The sequence below is a fragment of the Nicotiana tomentosiformis genome, chromosome 2 (assembly GCF_000390325.3).
Source record: "Nicotiana tomentosiformis chromosome 2, ASM39032v3, whole genome shotgun sequence".
NCBI lineage: Eukaryota > Viridiplantae > Streptophyta > Magnoliopsida > Solanales > Solanaceae > Nicotiana > Nicotiana tomentosiformis.
In genome coordinates, this window is record NC_090813.1 from 33,361,570 (window position 1) to 33,375,027 (window position 13,458).

The window sequence follows — 13,458 nt, forward strand, 5'->3', positions numbered from 1 at the left end:
TAACATTTGCTAAAGTTATTTTAAATGTTGGTTTGGGTTCGTTGGAGCGATCGAAGCTTACCATTCATGCTTTAACATTATGAGACGTCTTATACTATCTTATAGTATCGTATATGCATAAATTGTATTGTTGGTCCTTTATTGACTTGTATTGAATGATAGTACTTTATACCATATTTTTCTACTTGATTTAAATCAAATAGTTATCGCAAATATTGAAACTCATTATCTTGTGATTTTACAGCTTATCGAGATGTTTTTTTAAAAATCGTTTTGTCAAAGTCAAAGAAACTTTATCAAAGTATAGAATTGAGCTATGGACCGTGAGAGCCAATTATCGAAAATGTTTATAGGACCTACGGGTTATACAATTTAAAAAAAATATTATTTGGGAGGACCATAGTTATTATTGCTTATAGACCACACATTTCAGTGTTTACCATATATTGTCCAACGAGACACCTTACTGTGCTAGCACTATCGTCAAAATTCCATAGCAATGGGTGAGACGGCCTCGTGACCAGGCGATGGTTACTATCGTCAAAATGCCATAGCACTGGGTGAGACGGCCTCGTGGCCAGGCGATGGTTACTATCGTCAAAAGCTCATAGCAATGGGTGAGGCGGCCTCGTGACCAAGCGATGGTTACTATCGTCAATATCTTTCAGGTGAGACACCCAGGTTGATCGGGGGATGGTCAACATACATATATCGATTATTGTTATAGTTATAACTATTGGAACTCTCTATTGAAAGATTTGCAGCCTATTGAAAGATTACAACCTATTAAAAGATTTACATCCTATTGAAAGATTACAGCATATTAAAAGATTTACATCCTATTGAAAGATTACAACCCATTGAAAGAATTATATCCTATTGAATGATCTACAGTCTATTCAAAGGTTTACAGTCTACTGAAAGATTTGCTCTATTGAAAGAGTTATAGTTTATTAAATATTTCTTTTCATTATTGATTTTATGAAATGTCATACTTATTGTACTTCATGTATTTTACGTATCCCTAAAGTATCGTTCCAACCTTATCGGAACAAGTGAATGATACTTACGGGGTACGATTTCTATGAAATTGTGCTCAGCCTCCCATGTGGGCAACTTATTTGATGTTTCAGATATTGTGACATTAGAGTTGACGACACATGCTAGGCGTCTTCTCCTTTCTCTGCTATACTTGGTAAGCCCCGCTTATTTTGTCAGTGGGTATATGTCTAGAGATTTTATTATGTTCAGTCATTCTATAGTGGTTCCAATTACACTGTGGGGAGGTCTAGTCATATGGATGATGTTTATACTTTGTTAGAACTCTCGTGTTTATTCCGCACCTATGTATCTTGGCCAAAGGCCTACTTATATTTTTTTAAAAAGACATTTAATTAAATAATTCAAGGCGATATTTTAAATGTTTAAGTGATACTTCAAACCATGAAATAATCAAGATATGTTCAAGTGGTTCGCTTGGTGTAAGTTGAAGGCACTGGGTGCTGGTTGCCCTAGTCTTTTTGGGGCGTGACAAAAACTTATAGACGATGAGTGAAACAGTACCTGTATAGACCCCTTAACTGCTGATGTAGAATATTATATATCTCTATCAATTATGTAGCATATGAGATTTTATTTCATTAGCGTGTCTCCAATTCGTGTGCAAGGACCTTTCATTTGCCTCTATTGCGTCCTCCTTGGAGAGGGAGGGAATGAGGAATTGAGTGTCAGGTGGATGCTAGCTCTTCACATTGCAAGTATCTGAATTACAAGTTTTCTGATATTGCCAAAGCAAGAATATAGTTTGTTAAAACAATAAATGATTCACTAATGTTGACCGAAATCATGACATTACTTTTAGCGTTACTTCCTGTCACGATACGATTGTTGCTTGTTCTTCTATAGGAAAAATCAGGTCCAATGATTGATTTGCTTAATCAGTTAAGGACCTTCTTAGTGTGAAATATAATGCAGGAGCAATGAATTTGGAATGGCCAAAAATTGGAAATTTCTTCAATGAATCACAGCCTGTACTATAGAAATATTATAGAGGAAGTAATCAATCTTTGATGAAAATAGTATTTTAGTACAGTCTGCAGTAGAGGAATTAAGGATAAGACATATGAGGGTTGAAGAAATGCTGAATATAATGCTACTGTCGGATTTCAGAAAAGTTGATCATTCAAGTACCTATTAAAAACCAAATCTTTCTTGAAGTGGAAATAATTTCTTCCTTTTCTGCAGAATGTAAGATTAATGAATTCTTAGGTAAAGAAACATAAAACAGATTCTAATACACAAGCAAATCAACATGTCAATAGGTGGACCAATCTATTTCTTAGACACATCCAGGTTTTAATTATCATTAAGAACATACTTTGATCATAGACAATAAGCAGAAATCATTTTTATCCGTGCCTTGATTTAAACATCATTATCAACTGTCTAAAAAATATGCCTAACTGAATCGTTATTGACCAAGAGTCTGGAAATCCTTCCTTTCTCTTATTGTCACTGACACGAATACACAATGCAGATATGGCTAAAGAACAGAATACAGTATCCTCTCATAACACTCGTTTTTTTTCTCTTCGTATTCTTCTCCATCTTATATAATGCAGAAGACCCTTTTTTCAATGGTGTTACATTTTCATCCAAGAAAGAACCTTTATTGAAATCTAGCCATAAGGAAAACCTCACCATCTCAGGAAATCCTCCAGGTGAGTGTCCAAAAACCTTTTGGGATCGTCAAAATTATATTTTTTTGTTCAAACTTTTTCCTTCATTCATTAGCAAGTTCTCTAGGGCTGGTTAATGGATTGTTACAATATAATATATTCTGCATTCTGTTGAAACTGAGGGTTAAAAATGCATAGTTCAATTTTCATGTTTTTCTTTAGCTGGCCTGATGGGATTTTCCTGTGAATATGTTTGATTTTTTTAATAGTGCCTTTGGATAAATCAAGTACCTGCCATTCTACTGTTAAGTATAGTGGAAGGAGAGCTAAATGGGGTAGCCGTGTACTGGGGTCCGGAGGCCGGAGAGAACTATTGGAGACGTGTGATTACACTTCTGGAAAATGGGACTTTGATAACATTTCACATCCACTGTATAACGAATCTGATTGTCCATATATGTCAGATCAAGTAGCTTGCCAAAAATATGGAAGGTCTGATCTGGATTACCAGTATTGGAGATGGCAGCCTCACAACTGCAATTTAAAGAGGTATATTTTGTTCTTTCTTTTCGTCTCTTGTTCGGACTTACCAACAATTTTGAGATTGAGACGTAATTGTTGTTGTTGTTATTACATCTTCTACGGTCTAGAGCTACTTATTCTTGTACCTTGTTATGCAGTGTCAAGTTTCTTGTTGATCTTATTAATCAATAGTTGAAAGCAGTTCAGTAAAAAAAAAAAAATCTAAAATCTTAACTACGAGAGTGGTTCGAGGTTTCCCCTTTATATTTTAGACCATCTTGTCTTCTTTGTATTTGCTATGTATGACTTCTTTTCTTTCATCAAAATCGTCTCAAAATTGTTGTAATTCTTGTTACCATTGTTGACTTGTTAATGTACGGTATATAGGTGGAATTCGACTGAACTGTGGGAGAAATTAAGAGGGAAAAGACTAATGTTTGTAGGCGATTCACTGAATAGAGGACAATGGTTATCGATGGTGTGTCTAATGCAATCTGTTATTCCGGTTGAGAAGCAGTTCATGACACAACAAGCTCACCTTACAAGTTTTAGAGCAGAGGTCAAGTGAACTTAAAACAGTATATTGAAATATAGCCTGTTGATATTAAACTTTAAATGATGATTTCGCGTTTGTTTCATAATAAAGAAAGTTTAACACCTGGTGCCAAATTGAAGTGTTTTTGTGTTGATTACAGGAATACAATGCAAGCATAGAGTTCCTTTGGGCGCCATTTCTTGTCGAATCAAATTCTGATGAGCCAATGGGTCACAGATTGCCTGAGAAAATACTGCGTCCTGACTCAAATCTTAGGCATTCATCGCATTGGATTCATGCTGATATATTGGTGTTCAATTCATATCTTTGGTGGAGAAAGGGCTCTGTTAAGCTATTGTAAGTGTGAAAAGTAGGTCATGGCTTCTTCAGATATGCAAATTAGATGAGTCAAAGATATGCAAAGAACAAGTAGTTGACAACTTAGGCAATTAATATATGAAAACTAAAATAGATTTGTCAAAGAAAAAGGATTTGCTATCTAATTAGTTCCATTCCATTAGATGGAGCACAGAAGAAAATGGAGTTTGCGAAGAAATTGATGGATTGAGAGGCATGGAGTTGGCCATGGACGCCTGGGCCAATTGGGTAGAATCCAATGTTGATCCGATGAAGAAGAAGGTCTTTTTCGTCACGATGTCACCTACACATTTATTGTAAGTGAGGACCAACTTTTATATTGCTGAATGTTTATTTATGCATGTATCTATACTGGTCTAAATCAGGAACTTTGATGTATGAAGTTGTTCATTTGAAGTTCTATAAGTTTTACTTTGGTGCCTGCTAAGGTTTGTTAAGTCGGATTGCCAAATGCCTAAACGTTGGTGATGAACTAATAACACCTCAAAACTAGTTTACAGGAAATATAGAGTTCTCCATTTCATTGCCAATGTACAGTTATTTATGAGTCCGCTCCACAAATCTTACTAGAACTGCTTGTTTTTTCTTAGAGAAGTCAGATACACAGTAAGTAGAGGAAAAGAATTCTTAATTGTTGGTAGAAACTCAAAGCAGCTGATTCTGTACAGTAGTGTGTGCTGCAATAAGGGGTCCGACGTCATTATGCTAAGAGAGGAAAATTGCTTTATTGTAAGTTAGCGAATTGATCCATTACAGAAACAGAACTTCATAAGTTCTGCTAATGTATAGATATTTATGTTGGTTCATACATATCCAACCCAACCATCTCATAGTTTGAGTTCAAGTTTCCAATTCATTTGAAACAAAAATTTCAGAATTTTCAGTTTCCGATGAAAATCCAAAATTGAAGGACTTCTTGGTTAGCTTTAGTGCTTGTTCTTTTTTGTTTTTGTTGTTGTTATTGTTGTTTTATCTTCTTTACAGAAAGAAATTGTGCTACGTCATTTTGCTTCTGTGTATGTGTATGCAGGAAACAAGAATGGGAACCAGGAAAAAGAGGAAACTGTTACGGCGAGAAGCTCCTCATAAAGAACCAAACCAGGGAAACTAACGTCGACATGCCCACAACGCTTATGGTGGAAAAAGTACTAGCTAGGTTGAGCTCAAAGGTCTCCGTTCTCAACATCACTCGCCTTACAGCATACAGGAAAGATGGCCACCCTAGCATTTATCGAAAATTTTATGGTATACTCTCCCCCGAGGAATTAGCAAACCCTGCAAGTTACTCGGATTGCATCCACTGGTGCTTGCCAGGGGTGTCTGATGTATGGAATGAGCTGTTATTTCAGTTTTTCTGACACGGAGGGTTAGCCCGATTAAGGATATAAAGGCACTCACTACTATTTTGTGGCAGTTGGTGCAAATTTACTGAGTGTGACCGGTAATACTACATACGTCTGTGACAGGACTTTTTCTAACTGATCCTACAACTATCAAAGTTTATGCATAGAGCACAATGTACATCTGAAATGATTTTTGTTGTTCATAATGATTAAAAATTAGTGAGGGCACCAATTGCCCAATGAAGAGTGTTTTACTTATTTCATGTTTCACTTCAGTAGTTCTGCTCATTACTAGTAATTTTGATTGAAAATTTGAACCAGCAGCTGGCCATATGTGGCTTGGTCAGTCAGTTTTATTCTCCCTTGGCTTTTTAAAATGGAAGAATTACGTCCCTTGTTACTTGGCCCAACAACCTAACTGAAAATGGCCCAGGTTTGAAGCTCTTACCGTGTTTGGCCCAGGTTGTACATAACCTGAAAAAATATTTTCATCATTTAGACTAACCTTGAAGACGTAGTTCCTCCGGTCCAAAGCCCACCTATGCTTCTTGATATTTTCTCTTATGCGTATTCTGCCTTATCATATAAGCGTACTTCAACTCCAAGTGTGAAACTCGATCTTTGAACAAGATTTGAAGTTGTCAATTACGAATGTCCCTCATCCTTGCTACTAGATTTAGTACTCTCTTCCTTCGAGTGTATATAATCATAAGACCTCCATCATTGGAGCTAAAGTTTTTCAAATCTAAAATTTGATTGATTAAAAAAAACTTTATTGAAGGTTGAAGCTTTAAGTTTGAACCATATATGAGATTTTGAGTTTGAAAGCAAACTTAGATCTAAGATATGAGATTAATTTTAAAAAGAGTATTATTGAGTTTGCTTGGAAATATCATTGGGTGTTGTTCCAATCCATTGGAAACATCAAGAGGAGTTCGAAACTTAAACTCGAAGTGATTTGGAGCAGATTTGAGCTAAATTTAAGTCAAATTTCAGAAGAAGAAGAAGAAGAAGAAGAAGAAGAAGAGAAGAAGATCCAGTGGAGTTCCATTGATAGGATTCATTTGTATAACAATGTATAATATTATATAATAGTAAATATGGGTATATAAATATCTCTTATACACTATTATACCAAGCTTATACATTATTTACATGTATTTGGTGGATTACTAGCTTCTTCTTCTTTTTCTACAATGATTTTAGAATTAAAATTGAGGTGTAATGGTGGCTAAAAGGTATTTTCTTCGTAAACATATATTGTTGTTGTTTATACACAATGATACAATGTAAATACATTGTTTAAACATTATATATATATATATATATATATATATATATATATATATATATATATTGTATAAATATTTATAAGTGTGTATAATTTTGTAAAATTATATATTAGTGTATAAGAATGTACAAAGGCGAAATTAAATTTTTTTGTGTTTTCTTACCTTTTCTCAAGCTAGACAACCTCCTTTACTTGTTTTTAACTCATTCTCTGTTTTGGGTTAAATTCTATTAATGGCACCATTGAAGAAGAAAAATAAAGAACTAAAATCGAGCAATGATGTGCGTATGAGAAGGAATTACCATATGTTCTACCATTGACAAAGAAAAAAAGCTGCCAAATTTATTTGTATTTGTTTGTTTATATTTGAATGTGTATTTTACTCATTGTTTAATCGACCTGTTCTACTTTTATATACATATACTATATGTATAGTAAATATTTAATTGAAACCCAGCAAATTCTCTGCCACTAACAAAGGGAAAAACGCTACCAGTTCTTTTTTTTTTTCCTTTCTCTTTTTATATTTAAATATATTTTTATTAATTATCTCATAAAGTTAATAATAAAACATTGATTTTGGTAGGAGATAAATACGCTTTCCTCAAAAATAGAAATGTTGAATAGCATTGACGTAAAAAATGCTGGTTGTGTGAAAAAATGCTAGGTTTTTTGGATTAGGCCTATTGTCTTTGGGCTATAGATTTTGTCACGACCCGAAAATTCCCACAGACAGGACCGTGATGGCGCCTAACATTTCACTTGCTAGGCAAGCCAATGTTAGAAAACTCGTTAAACCAATTTCTTATTTCCATTCAGTAAATAACCATAATTAACTAAGATAAAATATATTAAGTGCGGAATATCATAAAACTGTATTAATTACTACCACCTGGATCTGAAGTCACATACACGAGCATTCTAGAATTTGCTACAAGTAATAGTCTGAAAGAAATACAACTGTCTGACTGAAAGAAACAGTAGAACAGAAAAGATAGACGGGGACTTCAAGGACTGTGAACGCCGACAGATCTACCTTGAGTCTCCGGACAGCGGACCAATAGCAAAATCTCGATCAACCCGAGCCGGTACCAAAATCTGCACAGAAAGTGCAGAGTACAGTATCAGTACAACCGACCCCATGTACTGGTAAGTGTCGAGCCTAACCTCGACAAAGTAGTGACGAGGCTAAGGTAAGGCACATACAAATCAACCTGTATAATTTAACAGTGTATATACAAATAACATAAATGAAGAACTAAACAGGAAATATCGGGAGGGGACATATTGAGGGGAATACAAGATAAAGAACTACAACAGAATAATCACCGGAGCAGTCAATATACCATGAATCAACAGGAATAGTGAATACAGTAAGGAAAAATGCACGGCATCACCATTCATGCTTTTACTCTCAATCTCACCATAAAATAAATAAAAACGGCACGACATCACCCTTCGTGCATTAACTCTCATATCATGGCACAGCATCACCCTTCGTGCATTAATACTCACAATATGGCACGGCATCACCCTTCATGCATTAACACTCACAATATGGCATGACATCACCATTTGTGCATTAACACTCACAATATGGTACAGCATCACCCTTCGTGCATTAACACTCTCTCTTACCATAATGCAATGCATAAATAATAACATGGAGATAGAATAACAAGTACAAACCTTACTTGAACATTTGATTCCATAACATCAATCTCAACTTTGAAATAAAAACTCAATTATCACCAGAAAATTCGTAAGCATGATAAGAACGATAAATTAAACAACACTAGTATAACACATAGCAATTAGGCATAGGAATGAGACGATATAACAAAAACAGAGAAACATGGAAAACGGGTAAATTGGCGGTGCATAAGTACTCGTCACCTCACATATACGCCGCTCACATGAATTTCACTTAGTAAGTAATCTAAGGTTCCTAATTCCCTCAAGTCAGGGTTAGACACAATACTTACCTCACTCCGAAGGCCACTTAATTCTCAATCACAGCTTTTTCTTTGGAATTCACCTCCAAATCACTCGTATCTATTCAAAAATGACTCAATAATATCAAATTTTGCTAAAGGAATCAATTACATTGCATAAATTGAGATTTCCTAAATTTTCCTCCAAAAAGTCAAAAATCGACCCTGGGCCCGCTTGGTCAAAATCCGAGGTTCGGACCAAATTCCATTTACCCATTCACCCACGAGCCCGAATATGTAATTAGTTTTGAAATCTGGCCTCAAATTGAGGTCTAAATCCCCAAATTCCCGAAATCCCTAGTTTCAACCCTAACCCCTAATTCTACCATGAAAACTCTAGATTTTAGGTTGAAAATTCAAGAAATATAATGGGTAATTGAAAGAAAATGGTATAGAATCACTTACCAATAATTTGGGGAGGAAATAACTCTTGAAAAATGGCCTCTCACCGTTTGGTTTTTGAGAAAAATGAGTTTTTTTGCTAAAATCCCGTTTTTGGGTTCTGTTAAGTGCTGGGCGACAGTGTTCATCGCGTTCGCGAGAGCACTGTCGCGTTCGCGAAGTGTATGGGTTGCCAAGCCTTCGCGTTCGCGAGACAGTGCTCGCGTTCGCGTAGGCTACCCTTCCCTGGTCTTCGCGTTCGCGAGTCGTTGTTCGCGTTCGCGATGAAGAAAAAGTTGTCTGCCCCTCCCCAGTGCCTAACACTACGCGTTCACGATGGGCTTGTCGTGTTCGCGAAGAGTAACGCCCCCATCGCTTCGCGTTCGCGAAGAAGAAATCCTCAGCTGCCCAGTTTACTTTTCGCGTTCGCGGGAGTACCTTCGCGAACGCGAAGAAGGACATGCCACAACATAGACTCTGCAGAAAAATCAGATTTTCAAAGTCCAAAACATCCTGTGGCCTATCCGAAACTCACCCGAGCCCTCGAGGCCACACCAGTCTAAAAATATCATACAAACTTGCTCGTGTGATTAAATCACCAAAATAATACCTAGAACTACGAATTTAGCACCAAATCAGTTGAGACTCTCAAGAACATTTTAAAATTACTATTTTCTCAACTAGACGTCCGAATCACGTCAAATCAACTCCATTTCTCATCAAATTTCACAGACAGGTCTTAAATATCATAATGAACCTGTACCGGACTCCGAAACCAAAATACGGATCCGGTACTAACAATGCCAAACATCAATCAATTCTTAAAAATAATTAATTTTTAAACTTTAAATTTTCATCAAAAATTCATAACTTGAGCTAGGGACCTCCGAATTCGATTTCGGGCATGCGCCCAGGTCCCATAATTCGATACGGACCCACCAAGACCGTCAAAACATGGATCTAGGCAAATTTACCAAAAATGTTGACCGAAGTCAACTAAAATCAACTTTTAAGGCAAAAATTCTTATTTTTATTAGTTTTCAACATAAAAGCTTTCCAGAAAACTGCCGGACTGCGCACGTAAATCGAGGAGGATAAAAATGATATTTTTAAGACTTAAGAGCGCAGATTTGAGTTCTAAAACATAAGATGACCTTTTGGGTCATCACAGTCTCCACCTTTAAAACAATCGTTCGTCCTCGAACGGACATAGAAAAGTACACGGGCTGGTGAAAAGGTAGGGATATCTACTCCGTATATCGGGCTCAGACTCCCAAGTAGCTGCCTCAATTGGCTGACCTCTCCACTGCACTCGAACTGAAGGGTAACTCTTTGATCTCAACTGGCAAACTTGCCGGGCTAGAATTTCCACCGGCTCCTCCTCGTAAGTCAATTCCTTATCCAACTAGACAGTGCTGAAATCTAACACATGGGACGGATCGCCGTGATACTTTCGAAGCATGAACACATGGAATACCGGATGAACATCTGCTAAACTAGGTGGCAACACAAGCCTGTAAGCCACCTCACCCACTCTCTCTAGAATCTCAAAAGGTCCGAATATACCTAGGGCTCAACTTGCCCTTCTTCCCAACTCTCATAACACCCTTCATGTGCGATACCCGAAGCAATATTCTTTCTCCAACCATGAATGTAATATCACGAACTTTATGGTCGGCATAGCTCTTTGCCTAGACTGAGCTGTGCGAAGTCGATCCTGAACAATCTTGACCTTATCCAAGGCATCTTGTACCAAATCGGTGCCCAATAACCGAGCCTCTCCCGATTTAAACCAGCCAATAGGCGAACGACATCGCCTTCCGTATAATGCCTCATATGGAGCCATCTGAATGCTCGATTGGTAGTTGTTATTGTAGGCAAACTCTGCTAACGGCAAGAACTGATCCCAAGAACCTCCAAAGTCAATAACACAGGCGCGGAGCATATACTCAAAGATCTGAATAGTACGCTCGGACTGCCCGTCCGTCTGAGGATGGAATGTTGTGCTCAACTCAACCCGCGTACCCAACTCACGTTGTGCTGCCCTCCAAAAGTGCGAGGTAAACTGCGTACCTTGATCTGAAATAATAGACACGGGCACCCCGTGAAGGCGGACAATCTCACAAATGTAAATTTCAGCTAACCTTTCTGAAGAATAGGTAGCGGCACTGGAATGAAATATGCTGACTTGGTCAACCTGTCTACAATGATCCCAAACTGCAACAAATTTTCTCTGAGTCCGTGGGAGTCCAACAACAAAATCCATAGTGATACGCTCCCATTTCCATTCAGGAATTTCTAACTTCTGAAGCAACCTTTCAGGTCTCTGATGCTCATACTTAACTTGCTGACAATTCAGACACCGAGCTATATATACAAATATATCCTTTTTCATTCTCCTCCGCCAATAATGTTTCCGCAAATCTTGACATATTTTGGCGATACCTAGATGAATAGAATACCTAGAACTGTGTGCCTCTTCAAGAATTAATTCACGAAGCCCATCCACATTAGGCACACAAATACGATCCTGCATTCACAGAACTCCATCTTCCCCCACACCAACCTTTTTGGTATCATCGTGCCACACTGTGTCCTTAAGGACAAGTAAATGAGGATCATCATGCTGCCTCTCTCTGATGCGCTCATATAAAGAAGACCGAGCGACTGTGCAAGCTAGAACTTAACTGGGTTCTGAAACATCTAACCTCACGAATTGGTTAGCCAAAGTCTGAACATATGACCAACCGGAATATACGCAAGACTGCCCATACTCACAGCCTTTCTACTCAAAGCATCGACCACCACATTATCCTTTCCGGGGTGATACAAAATGGTGATATCATAGTCTTTCAACAACTCCAACCATCTTCTCTGCCTCAAATTAAGATCTTTTTGTTTGAACAGGTACCGAAGGCACCGATGATTAGTAAATACCTCACACGAGACATCGTAGAGGTAATGCCTCCAAATCTTCAGCGCATGAACAATGGCTGCCAGTTCTAAGTCATGAACATGATAATTCTTCTCGTGAACTTTCAATTGCCGTGACGCATATGCAATTCCCTTGCCATCTTGCATTAATACTGCACTAAGCCCAATGTGAGAGGCGTCACAATATATCGTATACGATCCTGAGCCTGTGGGTAATACCAACACTAGCGTTGTAGTCAAGCGGTCTTGAGCTTCTGAAAGCTCAACTCACACTCGTCTGACCATCTAAATGGGGCACCCTTCTGGGTCAATCTGGTCTTAATAGTTGTTCATAATCAATTACAGACTCGTCAATTAACTTCATGTTAATAAAAATCTCGTTTCAAACCTTCACAATACTAATAACGAGATGCGAGGCATGAAGACCTCATAATTATTTTTTCGAATTAACAAATCATATTTAACGCCACCTGGGCGGGCACCTACCTCGTAGGTTACAACTCAATATTTCAACACGAATTTGGCAAGTATGCACAGAGAATTTCATACAAATATTTTTAAATAAGCCTAGCTGTCATGACTCCCTATTAGTACTATCGTACAAATTTAATTTCACAAGGGAGAATTTAAACACAAGAATTCTTTTCACAAGGATCTCGTCCTTATATAACTTTCATCGCAGCTCATAGCCCGGTTTAAACATATCAATTTATTTTAAAATACGAGGACCTCAGCCTCAGTTCTGAATCATAAGTAATATGCACATCTTGCCAATCAAAACTTTCTATTTTTTCCTTTTAAATAACTTTCTTTAAACAAAATCACAACACATAATGAACCCCACACCGATAGGGCATATAATTCACAATTTGTAATTAATTATCCGTAAATTATATCAAAACTTACCGAAATGAGTACCAGAAAGCCACATTTAACCTCACAGCTCTTATCAGTGACCAACATGGAATGATAGGCGTTGTTATCTCCATAGAATCTCCCAACAAGAGTAAACACATAAGTAGATTATAGAATTACGAAGTTTTCTCATAAGTGAAGCACAATAGGAGGACTCGTCTTGATACTCAAAACCGAATCAAGTTAAGAAAATTATTCCTTTATTTTAAATCGAGGTCGTACCTATAACGACACCATCTGATGTAACGACCTCCACTATACCATAAAATAAATATAACAACGGATGGGTCTCCACCTTTAGGACGCCTTCTACCTGCCTGTCCTCCACCCTTAACTGGTCGTGTGGGTGGTGTAGTAACTGCAATGGGGCACGTAGGCTACCCTTCCCTGATCTTCGCGTTCGCGAGTCGTTGTTCGCGTTCGCGATGAAGAAAAAGTTGTTTGCCCCTCCCCAGTGCCTAACACTATGCGTTCGCGATGGGCTTGT

The 13,458-nt window shown here is 37.5% G+C and overlaps 1 protein-coding gene across 1 annotated transcript; it reads left to right on the plus strand.

The window, feature by feature from the left end:
- Window positions 1-641: 641 nt before the first annotated feature.
- On the plus strand, window positions 642-5,714 carry LOC104103765 (protein trichome birefringence-like 35). Its single transcript, XM_009611695.3, has 8 exons — window positions 642-668; window positions 1,168-1,195; window positions 2,622-2,720; window positions 2,948-3,227; window positions 3,588-3,759; window positions 3,896-4,092; window positions 4,257-4,409; window positions 5,144-5,714. The coding sequence occupies exons 1-8, from the start codon at window positions 642-644 to the stop codon at window positions 5,469-5,471; spliced, it is 1,284 nt and encodes a 427-aa protein (XP_009609990.2). The 3' UTR covers window positions 5,472-5,714.
- Window positions 5,715-13,458: the final 7,744 nt, after the last annotated feature.

Bases quoted from the DNA above. Each gene is read 5' to 3' on its own strand.
- LOC104103765 (XM_009611695.3), top strand. From the start codon at position 642: ATGGTTACTATCGTCAATATCTTTCAG. The intron at 1,196-2,621 runs GTAAGCCCCGCT...TATATAATGCAG, and splicing joins TCCTTTCTCTGCTATACTTG to AAGACCCTTTTTTCAATGGT. The intron at 2,721-2,947 runs GTGAGTGTCCAA...TTTTTTTAATAG, and splicing joins CATCTCAGGAAATCCTCCAG to TGCCTTTGGATAAATCAAGT.